The sequence below is a fragment of the Cuculus canorus genome, chromosome 4 (genome assembly GCF_017976375.1).
Source record: "Cuculus canorus isolate bCucCan1 chromosome 4, bCucCan1.pri, whole genome shotgun sequence".
Taxonomy (NCBI): Eukaryota; Metazoa; Chordata; class Aves; order Cuculiformes; family Cuculidae; genus Cuculus; species Cuculus canorus.
In genome coordinates this window covers 28311800-28326565 of record NC_071404.1, presented here as the reverse complement: position 1 = coordinate 28326565, position 14766 = coordinate 28311800, and the positions used below count along the sequence as shown (strand labels likewise).

The 14766-nt window shown below is 36.5% G+C and overlaps 1 protein-coding gene across 6 annotated transcripts in view; it reads left to right on the top strand.

The window, feature by feature from the left end:
* CORIN (corin, serine peptidase) overlaps positions 1-14766 on the top strand; it is a 136729-nt gene that overhangs the window by 10566 nt on the left and 111397 nt on the right. For 5 of the 6 annotated variants that reach the window (XM_054064705.1, XM_054064707.1, XM_054064704.1 and 2 more), the window contains exon 2: positions 8898-9042. In XM_054064705.1, coding sequence (XP_053920680.1) covers positions 8898-9042 — 145 coding nt within the window. Of the gene's footprint in view, positions 1-4086; positions 4181-6140; positions 6224-8897; positions 9043-14766 lie in introns of those variants that run through there. The other variant, XM_054064706.1, reaches the window with a different exon arrangement.

Below are 14766 nucleotides of genomic sequence, written 5' to 3'. Positions count from 1 at the left end.
ATAGGCTAAGTAATTGTATAATCAGCAATGCACATGGCACATATGTGATGTACTGATCACCTTCAAGTTCAGCAGGCTAAGCCTACTGATCCATCATTAATAAGGGGGAAAAAAAAAGTATGTCCAATTATGAGGTCTAATTGCCTTGTGTGGTGTGGGGATTCTTGTGGGATTTCTGCACAGGCAGTGATTGATAGACTGAATGGGAGCCACAGGGCAGGCAGGATTTCTTTTTGTCCCTTTTTGTTTTACAAGCTTGAAAGCTGCTTTTAAGAGGAGATTTTCATCTAACTGTATCCCTCCACTCCCTCAAAGTTTTTTTTTTTAAATCTTTTTATTGTAAAAAAATAGACCACTAGTTTTTTTTTTAGGTTTTTTTTTTTTTTATTGTTTCCAATTTAGCTTTCTAATGCTAAAGGCTCCGTGCAGGCATCTGCTTTTTGAATTACCAGCAAAGCAGGAACCTGAAGCAAGTACTGTTACTCTCCTGCCTGTTCAATTGTGATTCTCAGCAATGTATAGCAAGAGACTTAACATCACTACTCGACTTGCTTAGCAAACCTCAGTCCAGTGAACAACTGGGTATGCATGGCAGCATTGGCGTGGTCTCTGGGTGTGTTCAGAAATACAGCATGGCACTGTTGAAACTTTCATGAGTAATTTTTGCAAGCCCTAGAAACTTCAAGAAAACTAATGACCCCCAAAGCATAAATTCTGCATTAATTAAAGTTTAATTTCCCAAGAACACATTCTGACTCTGCGCTGAGGTAGACTGAAAGGATGTTCGTGTTCTGCTATTGAGAAATATCAGATAATGCTAACCATAGTCTGGTTCTTAAGATTAATGCCTTCCATAGACACTCAGTTTTTGGAAAATCTTTGATATCTTCCATATGTTTATTTGATCTTGCTCAGCTTATGAGGCATGGCAACATCACACATCTTTGCCACCAGCTGTTAGTAATAAAGAAGAAGAGGGAGCTTAGAATTGCAGTAGGCTTGCCATCAGCTGAACTATTTCTTGATCTGAATGTTCTTAAAAAGTCAACAAATTCCATTTTAAATGTAGGTAGCATCCATTGTTGTAATTGCAGGTTTACATCAGTGAAATTCTAAATAATTGTAAATGTGTACAATACACAAGTAAGAATGTTAACAATTAACATTTATGCCAAAGTGGAATCATTATTCAGCAGCTCTTCTTTTGAAAAAAGAAGAGATTCAAGCATATTTCTGTTAAAGAATCATAGAATCATAGAATCATAGAATAGTTTGGGTTGGAAGAGGCCTTAAAGATCATCTAATTCCAAGCCCCTGCCGTGGGCAGGAACACGTTCTACTAGATCATGCTGCCCAAGGCCCTGTCCAATCTGGTCTAGTGGGACGTGTCCCTGCCCATGGTGATACTACTGTTCCCTGCTACTGATATCCTTTATTTCAGCTCTTTTCTAATTCAAATTTTGCAGAGCGATCAGTACTGACCCTATGTGATGGCTAAACGATGCGTCTAATTCTCTTTTTAAGGAGTTTAGATCAGTTATTGGTATCACAACAGTTATATGGAATCCAAGAAAATCTTTTCCACTTCTGCCCCTTCCCATGAGATGTTAAGCACACGTTATCTGTAACGGTCAATAGTCTGCTTGTGAATAATGTTCTGATTTCTAAATCAAATCTTCTCAGGGAGACCAATCACTACCTTATTTATTTAGATTGATTTCAGTATCAAATAGATACTTTTCAAAGTTCCTTTATAACTCACTATATTGTCAAGATAGAACACTGGAGCCTTTCCCAAAAGAACTAGGTGAAAAGAGAATAAACTCCTAAGAGCTCTGAGTCTCCTGGCCATAGTGGTTTTGTGTGAGTGACCAACTTATTTCCGCCTCTCTCAAAGCCTTCAGAAAAGGAAGAATGAATTATAAAAGAGAGGTTGCGCCAGGAGCTATCTCTCTTAAACTGAACATATGCTGTAAGATAGTAACTTGCTGTCTGGTAACACTACTGTCAGCAGGGCATTCATCTATAATCCCAGATAAAAACAGATTTGGAACTCAGTGTGTTGGTGGCTCCAATAGCTGGTCATACCTCAGCTAGAAAGTTCAAAGTGAGGGTAGGTTATGTCTGAGGGGCCTGCAGTCAAGCTATTTGGCCAGCACTGTAGGCATACTCTAGAGGAGGTCTAGCTTGGCAGGCAGCAGTGCAGGGTCTCAGACACACAGATAACTGGAACACCATAGTTGTGCTAGGATCTTGTCTCAGGAAACTTACCGGGCACTCTGTCTCAAATTGAAGCTGGAGCAGCATCTCCATCTGTGTTGTCACAGAGCTGGTTGAGACATACCTGAATGTCACCTTGTTTCTTCTGAGCTTCTCATGCCTATCTGCACAATTTTTCAGTTTCGGAGTTGTCTCAGTGACTCACAAAACCGCTGAAATTATTTGTCAGGAGTTAAGAACCCCAAATCTGTGTGACAGAAAAGCAGGAAGGAGAACTACATAAACATTGGTTTGTGCAAATTGTCAACTTTTGGTTTGTATTTTTACTACACTCTGTTTCATGCTGGATTAGTAGCAGCTTGCAAGGTCACCTGAAGAGAAGTGGCCAGTGGGTCTTTATGATAGTCTGAAAGACAAAAAGTCATCTTACTTTACAGATTGTGTCTTCTGTACGCAGAAAAAACATCACTGACATGATTGCACTCTACTTACTTTAAGTGAAAATACAAGTCAGGAAGATTAAATGGGTTCAGGTTTCTGCTTCAGCCAAAAGAATCTGGCCGGACATGGCATCTAGCACCAACCAAATATTTCTTTTGTAAAGATATGCCCAGCTTTATATGGCATGTCCCTTACTGGGATCCTGTATTTCAAATTGGTATAGTAACTCAATATGTTTATATTTCAGTGGTTAAAATAGGGGTAAATCAGAGTATTTTATCTCATGCATGGGAAAGGAAGTTTGGTCATTCAAAGTGAACTTTGAATGAATTATGTCAGCAATTTGAAATTTGTTTGAGGATATGGAATTTCCTGGGAGATGTTACAGATTGTGGTGAACAATCAGGAAAACTAGTACATTTCATAATGCAAATTCATGTGATAGTGTCATGCTTCTTGTGTTTGCTGCCTTATTGTACGAATATTTTTTCCTCTAAGTTGCACTCTCTCTGTTCAGAATAGTGATGGCACTTTTGTTCCTAAAATTTGAGAGTTTGAGTATTACTAGTATTTGCAAATAAAAGTTGCTTACTATCCAATTCCATATGCTGTCCTAACATTCATTCTTCAGTTGGTCCATTTCAGTTTGGCTCTCTGACAGATGTGATTCCTATAACACTGAAAACGAAAGATTATGCAAAACTGTGTTTCCAGGGACTTTTTGCCTGTTCATGTTTTTAGCATATGACTTAAACTGTATCTTCAGAAGATTTATCTTACACTTTCTTCTTACAGTGACTATTAAAGCATGATGTTAGATGTTTTGGTAGTCAAATAGAAGTGCATTGCTGACTTCCAAATTTTCAAATGAACAGAGTAGAACTCATAAAAATGTAGAACTTTTGTGGCTTCTGTTATTCACTCCTAGCATTTGAGTATTGTGAATCAGTCAGTAGAGGCTGTAAGTGTGAGTATGTTTAAAATTCTTTATATGTGCTGTTGTGTGTTTTAACACTGACACTTCACATGTTCATTTTTTTCTCTGTAGCCATGAGAATTGGGAACCAGCTTCCCTTACAGGGAAAGGAAAACTGTAATGGCTGTTACAGTCGTGTGAATTCAGTATTTAGAGCTTTAGGACCAGCGTCGTGAGAGCTGATAAAATCACAGGACCTGACAACAGGACACTGCTTCAACATTAGAAAATGAACAATATGAAGGCTATGGAAAGAACTTTTTTTCATAATCTCACATATTTTTTGTACATGGACTATTGCTTGGCTGAGTAGCAGATTCCTTAATGGTATAATGAATTCTGCAGAACCACCTGTTTACTGCCCCCTAATGACAGTCTTTCTTCATTTCATGATGATACTTATTTTCTTTCTGCTTCTTTCTAGCAGAAACAGTACATGGTGTTTTGATGTGCAGCTTGTTCAATACATTTTGATGCTTCTGATCCAACAGCTGTCTTCTACATTTCTTTGCAGAGACCTATCATGCACAGAAGATACTGACAGTAAGCTGTTAGTCCTAATGATACATCTGTACTAGAAGAACATCTGTTAGGTTTGTGGTGACAACAGCAGGAGATATTTTTGTCAAGTGCTTATAGCATGATTTAGGCTGTTTTACAGACTGTTAGCTTAGATAAATCTTGTATCTAAAAGGAAAATTGCATGTTATCATAGGCTTTTTACCCATAAACCTTAACATAGTCTTTTATTTCTGTGCTTCAATGTGACAGGCATGTTATTGAGATGACATCCGTGAGATCAAATCATTCCCATATCTTGCAGAAGATAAGCTGTGAATTTTGGTCCAATGAATTTTCAGTCTTTCTGTAGTCAGACAGGGATGTATTTTTTTCTCCATCCTACTTTTCTGCCTCTGTAGTTTTGGAAAATCAACTGTGAGCAGTCTGATCCAGCAGTTCTAGATAAGTCTAGGATTTTCTAAAATTCTGCAGTGAAATTAGCTCAGAGTTACTTCCTGGTGTATGTATTTTATTGCAGTAATTAATGAAAGAATGGCAATGGCAGTGGTAAGCAGTGGTTGATGGCATTTTATTAAGGACAGAATTTTTTAGCTGTCAGAAGAAGCCATCTAATGTTTTTAAGCATCCCATATTCAATGTTCTTGTTTAATACAAAACCTGATTGTATTAAAAGAAAATGACTTCTTGACTTAAAAAACCCCCCACACTGACTTTTTTCTACCTGCAGCGCACAAAGTATTTGGTTCAAAAAAGTCTTTCTTGAGTTGAGTTTTCTAACAACAGTGGTAGTAAGTGAACTTACACAGGGATTCTTCAAGTATTGAGAATATGTTTTGGTCAATTGCTACGCTAGATCTATTTTATGCCAAAATCTCCAGAATTTAGAGTTGGATTCTTTCAGTCTGCTCTCAAGAATTTTGCTTGTAAGTCTTCTTGCCCTTCCCGTGGAAAGGGAGGTAGATGTGCATCTACAGGTTACCTCAGTCTTACAGACTTGGAGAATGATTCATGGAAACTATTGACTATAGAGAGAGTTGAGGGAGACTGGTTTTTTTTCTTGGCCACTAACTTGAAAGCCTGAAGTGAGCCAAGTGAATAAGCATGTAGCACCCCTGTTACCTTCTATGGGCCTGTTTTTCTCTGAAGATTCCATTATTTATGCTTTCAGTCCATTAGTTATGCCTCTATCACATTATTTATTAGAATTGAGAGGACAGAGCGTGTCTGAAGTTTCTGCAGACAACATTGTCATACTAGAGCACTTAAAAGCTGGTGCGAACGTTCTCTGTGTATTTCAGTGTTTGGCCAAAAGAGGAAAAGAAACTGTATCAGGGAATGTATAAAGAGTAAGTATGATGCATTTGTGTTTATCTATAGGACAGTTTATTAGATTCTCATTGATGATATAAAACCCATTAGCATTATCTCTAGTTTTATTTCACATTCACCACAGAAACTGATGGAAAAAGAATCATGTAGATGTTTAAGTGATGGAAAACCAGCAAAACTGGAAAAGTGGAAAAATTAAGTTTATGCTTACAGAGTCACTGATGATTTTAAATAGATTTAGCGTTTTCGTGAGGTGTTTTTCTGTAGAAAGGAAGAATACAAGAAGTTGTTTAGTTGCCTATAAATATTTAATTTGCTATTATACAAAACTAGCTATCTGTGGTGTTTAGAGAAGCAAGTCTTTCATAATCCAACGTTCTTTGCTTGAGCAGTCTCTGAAAGCAAATTGGGGTACAAGAGCCCCTTTTAAAATCTGTGGTAGTAAAAGTTGTCAGTGCAAGGACTGAGGTTTATTGTTCCTTTCAGGAGCGGACAAGAAAGAAAGTGTTTGAGGTTCTCCTTTAGTATTAACATTTGCCTAAAGTCGCTGGTATTCGCCATACCAACAGACTTCAGAAAAAATTCTTAAAAGAAACACAAGAACATAAGCAGCTCACTGTTCTCATTGGCACACATATTATGTTTCTTTTAGGTTAACTCTGGGGCACCTGTACAACAGTGGTTGTAACCCTGCTCTCAGTTACAAACTTCTGCTTGGGATAATCAAGATCTCAGGTATCTCCAAAATATTCAGTATCACCTCTTTCTTGAAAGAAGAATAAAAAATTTGATGATGAATACTATTTGTCTGTGTTTTCTCAATCCTTTGAGGATACAATTTTGTTGTTTATTGATAACATAAGTGTTTCTACTCCTAAGACAAACTCTTTGTGGAGTCATGGGTCAGCATTGACCTTGTATTACACTGGGTAAAGTTGGACACTTTTGCCTAAGTTTTGCAAGAAGTGCATCTTGATTGGGAGTCATTCCTTCAGGAAGACAAGCTGGATGTGATGCTTGTTTGTCTTGAAGAAAATAAGAGACAGTTCCTGAGTGCCTTAATCACTGGGCTGTGCAGCAATGGTCCTGCTCCCTTATATCTGGTCCAGCAGATTTTTTTTTTTTTTTTCCCCAGAATGTTGTCACTTCAAGGGATAGTGTGCTCCGATTCAGGAGGCGTCTATGTCCAGGTGATTGTGATACTCTACTGAGTTGTAGATCTAATTTTTAACCACTTCAGGTGGAAGAGGGAATTGAACTCGACTACTCCGTTTCCTGTGGGAGTACTGGAACCACTGCACTGTTAGAAAGGGCGATTTTATACCATTTTTCTATTTTTTTTTTTTGAACTGTGTTTTCAAAAGTAGTTATGTTAGCTGTGTTTTGCGAGATCTGTATTCATAGCAGAGCTGTGCAATTCCTTTGTTACCTGTGCTCAGACCTCCAAAAGGGGCCTATTACAGGCTTTGCAAACCAAGGTTATGGAATTCAGGGAAGCCTGCTATGAGTAGCTGCTAAGATGCTAAGCTGCTATATTCCTGCATGACCAGAAGCAAAACTTTAGGCAGATTTTGAAGAATTTAATATGAAGAGATAAGCAAGTGTGGACTGTGCTTACAAAGTTACATGGTCAAGCTATGTCTGAATGTCAGTTGGATTTAAGTGTTTATATTTCTCCTGTTGTGGGAAATTAGATTCCAGACCTCATCAATTCACCCAGGTTGTACCTTTTCAATAGACAAGGCTACCACTGTTATTATTCTCCCTGAACCGGCTGTTTCAGATGTTCAGATAACACCACCATCCTTAAGTTGACCATCAGCTTACATCCTGCTTGCAAGATAAGCCTAGTTGTAGTACAGTGTTGAGACAGAATCATTGGAATAGGAAGAAGGTTATCAAGAGAGATACTGCTAGGACCACACACCATACTGGTACTGTATGCAATTTCTATGTTACCTGGTCTTTTGGTAGGGAAAGTAGCAAAAAGAATCGTATGGGACACTGAACTGGATGAGTCTCTAGGAGGCCAGGTTGCATGTCATGCTTGGCAGTGTCTGAAAAGAACCACAAGTTCACAAATGTGATTTTCATACTTTCTACTATCTGTACAGTGCAGAATGATGGAAAATTATGCTGTAAAATGCGCTTATGCCTACGATGTTCTCAGTCAAGGCTGTAAAAAAGGCAGTGAGGTCGAGGAGGTATAAATCCAGTTTCTGTGCAGCAATTCCATAAGAAATAGTTCCACTTCCATTTGTGCCTGTCAGTCTGGTAACCTGTTCTTCCCAGAAGGGCATTTACAACAGAGCCAAAGAATGGGATAACCCACAGAGACTCTCATTTGCAAGACTAGTAGTATATATGTTGCAAACTTCAGTTTCTCAAGATTCTTTGGGGAGAGGCTGTCGGCAGTGGATGCATTTACACTTCTGTGTCCTGCCACAACCAACTTCAATGTGATTGATCTTCCTGACAAAGATGATAAACTTTTAGTCATCTTTTGTGAAGACATTGTCTGGAATGAATAATCCTATAATCCTGTTTCACCTTATCCTAGGGAAAATTGTAATTATTTTTAGTAAATTTTAAATAAAGATATATTGACTTCATAACAACAGTTTCAATATTGCTATTAAATAGTCATTTAGATTTTTGTTTCTAAAGTATGACATTTTTTCAGCCTATGAGGCAATAGTGTTAATGGAGTTATGTTTAAAAATATGTATGTTAAATACATATTTAAGTGTTTGCAAAGGTTTGAATTTTTGTACTTCATTGAAGTACACATTGAAGCTCAATTAAATTCAGAAAATAATTCTTCTCTATTCTTCTACATTCTGTCTATAGAACATAAAATATTAGTTGTAATCTCTGTAGAAACACTGCAGTAAGTGATGTGTGAAGTACTTAAACAATGAGACGGCATTGTTGTGCATAGTAAGTGGAACAATCCTTGTCACTTCTGTCATCACTTAAAATGAAGATTATAGTAGTTGCTTGATTCCATGATAAAAGAAGCTTAAGAACACGGAGCTCTTAAATTATTAATAATGAATTATTTTGAGTTATAAAATAAGCTGTATTTAGCCTTATTGTTTAAATTTATTATGTATTTTATGTTTTTCAAATGAAATGGCCCTCCAACTTCTAGTTCATCAGAAATGTTTAGAAATTTCAGTGAAGCTCTAAGTCTGTGGATATCGGGTGAGCTAACCTAAATTATACGGATTACACTAGGGTGTCCTCCAAAAAGAAAGTTTACATACAACTTTTTATTAAGGATCTAAAAGCCATTTATATTTAAATCATATAGCTGTTCTGTGTAATGGAGAGGACTGCTATTGAAAATACGAGTTGATGACTAATTTACACCAGGGTGATAAAACTGTGCTCTCTTGTTTTTCAGGTCTTAGGAACAGATCAGGATAATATGGGGGATGGTTGCTCTCAGAAACTCGCTTCTGCCAAGTTCCTTCGACTTTTGCTCCTAATACTGATTCCGTGTATCTGTGCTCTTATCCTTTTGTTGGTGATCCTACTTACCTTTGTAGGTGAGTGCTAGTGGAGTAAATTTGACATACTTAGAATTAAGGAGACTAAAACCGAGACCACATTTTCAAGTGCTAAGATAATTGTGGACGTTAAAGGTACATTCTTGCACATCTACCTAATGAACTAATCTACCTATTGACTTAATAATACTTGTTGCAGAGACATAAATATATGATTTACATTTATGTATTTGAAATGTATTGATGTATTGAAGAGAAAATCTTTTCTGATTTTCTCAAAGTAGATTTTTGAGGAGGACAGTACCTTGAGAATGTAGTGTGTAGATGGTTTTCAGCAGAAACTTTACAAGTACAAAAACATACTTATGTTAGAACTTCTGATCACAGTCAGTGGGATGGAATATTTATCCCTTTATGTCACACATTAATGTGCGAATCTGATTTTTATTTTCAGGTGAAACTTAATTCATAAATAGCCACAAATCTTTCCAATTAGCCTACAAAATATTACTGTTTATCTAAGGAGAAAGTATGCTAATTTCTTCTAATATTAAATATGTTTCAATGCAGAACCCCAAGAATGTTTTGCAGAAACTTGTTCCATGTATGCTATATTTCAGAATGGCTTAGTTTGTTATCTAACTCTGTGTTTGTTACAGAATTGAAAGGTAATAATTTATTAAAAATAATAAATTAAAAGGCCTTGTTACCTTTGGAGAAGCTGACATTTCATTAAATTGCTTCAACTACAACATGAGAAAGACAGTAATGCTAGGTTAAAGCATTACTTTTTCAGAAAAAAAAAGTAAAGTAATCTGCTTTCAGTGCTGAGGGTTTCTGGTATTTTTAGTTCTTTTTTTTGTTGTTGTTAATGAGAATATTTGTATTTCAGAAGCACATCTGTAACAAATAGAGTAATGTGTGAGGTATATCGCTATAAATCTATTTTCCTATTTTAAACCTCCAACTTCAATACACATCATAGAATCAAACACTTAACAAGCACAGGAAGAAACTAAACACATCTCAATAGCACCTTCAACAGTGTCAAAATCAAGATAATTTAAATCTGTTTTCACAATTCAATCTGTAGAGGGTTTGCAACAAGACACTGTAGGCCTGTTCTTTTAATTTAGGTTGAGTTGAGGAAGGAAAAACCACCCCAAAGCTAGAAAATGTTATGATTGACAAGTAAATCTTGGGATGTATCTCTAAACTGAAACAGTATGAAACGGATTAAGATGAAGTGAGCCTGGCAATTAGGAAATATGATGCTGTTCAATTTACTTTCCTTATGTTTAGCATTCTGTTTGTATCCTTCATATCCTCTGCCCTAGTTTTTCTTTCTTTGGTGAGAAAGCAGATAAGAAAGCAGGTGTATTTACATCAGCTCTACTCAATCTTCTCCTCTGAAGCATGTATCGATGTAATGCTCATTAAAATGTATGAAATCCTCCAGGGAAACGGGATGTGTTCCGATCCCACTTACCCAGCAAAAATCAGGACTATGTCCTCTTAAGTCAATATAATCACTGTAAGGCAAAGAATAAGGCTTGGTGTTATTACACAAGTGTAAAACTGGCAAGCTCCCTTCAGCCTCTTTTGAATTAGCATGATTATAATCTACGAGTCTTCTTTCTCAGTTAGCAGCTTTCATTTTATGTGAATTGATAGCCAAGAAACAAATATATCTGATGACTGGAATTAAATGACCAAATTCTATGGGCATCTTTAAAGTGTGTGTAATATAATATAGTCTGTTCTATTTATTGAGAATACACTATATCCAGAATAGTAGTTCAATGCAGATCAATAATAACTGAATTCTGTTACAGCCTAATATTGGTAAGATGACTTACAATGTAAGAAATTACTTGATAGTTCTGACTGGCTAACACAAATTATACGATATGTAGGAAATTCTGTTGTTGCTTGTTTCATGACATGTTGGAGTTAAATTCTATGGTTGTCATTCCAGTATCTTTCACTGGTGCTAAAAACAGAAATGGAGAGCTCCAGTATACTGAATAGAATCTTATGAACTGTTTTGATTTGACTTTGATAATGAACTCATCAGGAAATTAGGCCTCTTGTATTTTGCAAGGAAGTATTTATTTCCTGTATTAAACTTGTAGGTAAATATTCTTTTCCTTCTGTAATTTTTTTTAATAAAATGAGGCATATACCTATGAAAAAGTCTGCATGCACCTTAGAACTTTAGTAATCACTTTGCTTACATCTGTTTTGTTGCCTGCACATTGCTGCAAGCTCTGATATTGAAGAAACTGAAAAGTTGGTATGGGCGGAAGGAGACAGGTAGAGCAGTACAGTTATATTGCAGTAATAGAGAATATCCTACTCAAGGTGTGTCATGTGGGCCTGTGTCCAGAATGTCGTTAAGCAACCTTTCAAAAATTATTTATCATTCAGGTATTTAATATGCAAAGCCCCTGAAAAAGTGTTTTGGTTAGAACAGTGTATGAAGAAACGACAAAGCAAGTTATCAGCAGAGATACACATTAGTTTGACTAAAGATAGAAAAGACTTTTATGGTCCATGGAAGAATATCAAGCTGAGTCATTTAGCTTTGATTTCTCTTACGTACTTATACTTAGCTCTGCATATCTTCTGTCTTTCACTGGGAGTATGTCATGCTTGTCAACCTGTTGAAGAAAAACTTTGTAGTGAGCATGTTGTTTCAGTCACTGAAGTAGAGGCAGTAGTAGTTGCTATGAAGGAAGTCCATGACCATAATAGTTTGTTGATTGCCTGTGTTACATTAGAAGACAGGAGAGCTTAGGAATGGTGCTTGCTTTGGGACGGAAGACCTAACATGCAAGACCTTGACCAACGAGACCTAACTCAGCAATATAAATTTGAAAGGAGGAGAAAAGGCTAGGTTATACATGACTAAAATTACTTACATGTTACAAATTCATCTGACCCCTAAAGACATGAAAAGTCTTCTAATAAGACTGGTCCATAATTATTTTCTGGAGATTATAGTTAGCATAGTGTAGGAAACTTTTATTACTTTCCAGAAAAACTAACAATAGCTGAATCCACAGTTTGAATAGCGAAATCTGTCTTCTAAATGGAGAGATGCAAGATCACCTACAAATTGTGTTAGAATCTGTAGTCTATGTCCCATTCTGCTTACACTGAAAAAATTTCCTTAAGTAATGAATAGTACATAAACATTATGAAGATGAAAATTAGCATGTTTCTAAGAGTGTTTTCCTTGCAGAGAGGAAGTGTTTTAAACCACTTGAAACATTGTTTTTGTAAAGTCCTTCAAGGCTGGTGAGCATTATACCAAATTAATTTTTTTTGATTGTGCCATAATTGCTTACCATTGCATCTATTTACCTGGGAAAACAAATGCTTTATACTTACAGTTCCATAAAGGAAAATAAATTACATTTATTTTATAGTGATAAACGCATTCCATGGCAGATGTCCCATTCATAGAATCATAGAATTGTTTGGGTTGGAAGGGACCGTGAAGGCCATCTAATCCACCTCCTGCAGTGAGCAGGGACATCTACTAGATCAGGTTGCTCAGAGCCTAACCTTGAATGTTTCCAGCTCATGCTGTTTGGGGGATAATACCAACTCCGTTGAAAAGAATTTTACTACTACTCATAGTCTGCTGAGATGATCCAGTTGGGAAGGCCTTTTGTGTAGAAGAGGTTCATTGTGGGGCACTCCTGTCAAGAAGAGAGAGGGAGTTATTATCACTTGGAAACTGTGAAAATAGAACAAAAAGTGCTGTAGTTGGAAAGTTCCAGAAAAAGAACAAAATAAGGCTGAGAGGGGAGAGGACTGAATCCAGTGGGTAGCTTCAGTATTTTCCTTAACAGTATTTATTGGTCTACAGTATTAAACCAGAAGATTTTTTTAAACATCTTTCAAGAGTTCACCTGTCTTGTAATGTATCGCCTGCTGTTCTGCGGAGTGATATATAAATAGCTAATAATTTTACTTTAATTTTAAATCATTATTCATAGCTCTTTGGGACCAACATTTTCCAGGCTTCTTCTATTTTTGTGTTGAATGGAGAAGAGATGAGCCTAGGGAGGAGGAGAGAGAATGTGAAAAAAAAATCCTCTCAGCTATTCTTGAGTTATGGAATAAAATTTGCACTTTTCCAAAGTAAGAAAATAAAAAAGCTTATTTTAACTTTTTGAAAGCTACAGAAAAAACTACTTAAGTTTGAAACCTGCAACAAAGTAGGCTTCTGAACTGTAGAGATTCAGAGCTTTATTTGGAATTAAAGCATCCAACTACAGCTATAAGTAAGAACAATTTCTGAGCACAATCAATCACAATTCCTTAGGTTTTAGCAAATCATATAACTACTGTTCCCTGTTTGTGAAAACAGAGCACATTCATTCTTCCTGTTTGGCCTGACTAGAGGATGCAAGCAAAAAGAAATTGCTGGTGAAATTGTTTGCAGGTGGGAGAATTTTAGTTTCTTCTGTAAAAAACACACAATAAATTCCTCCAAATCCCAATGAATTATGAACATTTGCTGATGGAAAAACAGAAGCCTTAACATGTATGTATATGAAGTTCCCTGGGGTTCTTCCAGTAGAAGTTAGACACAAAGATTTACTCACAGCTAGGGACACTGGAGCCAAAACTACTCAGGCTGGACAGATGAGGATATGGTAAATCTCGCATGGTAACTGTTTTATTGAAACCCATTATATTTCAGGAATCTTACAAGTTTTTCTTGCTGGTTCCAGTTGCTATAGTTAAAGCTTACTCAATGAAAAAGAAAATGCTAAGATTGTCCCTTCTCAGCTATTCTAGTTCTCTTTTCTTCTTACCTATAAAGATTTCTAACCCAAAGTCACTTCAGACTGTAAATGAAGTTGAGTTCTTTTTTGCATTGTTAGTTATTTGTAGCTGTGATTAATAAAGATTTTTTCCTGCTCAGTCCTTGAATTTCAGACCAGTCAAATGATTTAGTCTAGTGCGTGAAGGGCGAGAAGAGGAATTCAGTAACAGCAGTGGGAAGGAGCTCAGGATACCTGAGTGGCTATGGGCTGTATGTGGTGCCTGAAGTTGGTAGAGCAGTGGGTTTGGCTAGGGAGAGAGCTTAGAGTAATGGTGGGTGAAGGATGCCCGGCTGAGAGGTGATGGGTGGAAAGAAAAACTTACGTGAATTGCCTTGAGTTCAGAGGATTTGTAGAGAACAACAAATGGTGAATTCTTGCTAATACGCTTCAATCTTTTTAGCTTGAGGGAGCCTTAATGCAGCAAGCAGTAAGGATGAGAGGGAAGAAAAGGAGCTGAAAGCATAAGCAGAAAACTCTCTTCTTTCCATACAATGCCCAGCTGGAGGAAGCCGTGTTTTAGGTCTTTTCTTTGGATTTTGCCAATTTCTTCACTCCTTAGGTTTTACTTTATTGTCTTGAAACAATGTGAGAGGAGTGCTTAAATATCACTGTTAGTAGTAGACAACAATAAAAGCTATTAAAATTATCAGTTGTTGCCAGGGTATTCAAAAACAGTTGGGAGACTGTATGTTCCTTTTAATTATTTGTAATAAATTCTAGCTGAACTGTGTTTATTATGATTATTAAACTCTTTTACATGACTATCTAGTGGCAAAAATTGCTTTTACTATTTACAAAAAAGTGTCTTATATTGTGATACAGAGTGCTGCTTCTCTTACAGCATTAAAAATGTGGGTAAAAATTTAGTTAAAAATTGGAATTAGCATTTGTAGTTTTTAATATAGATAACCAAATT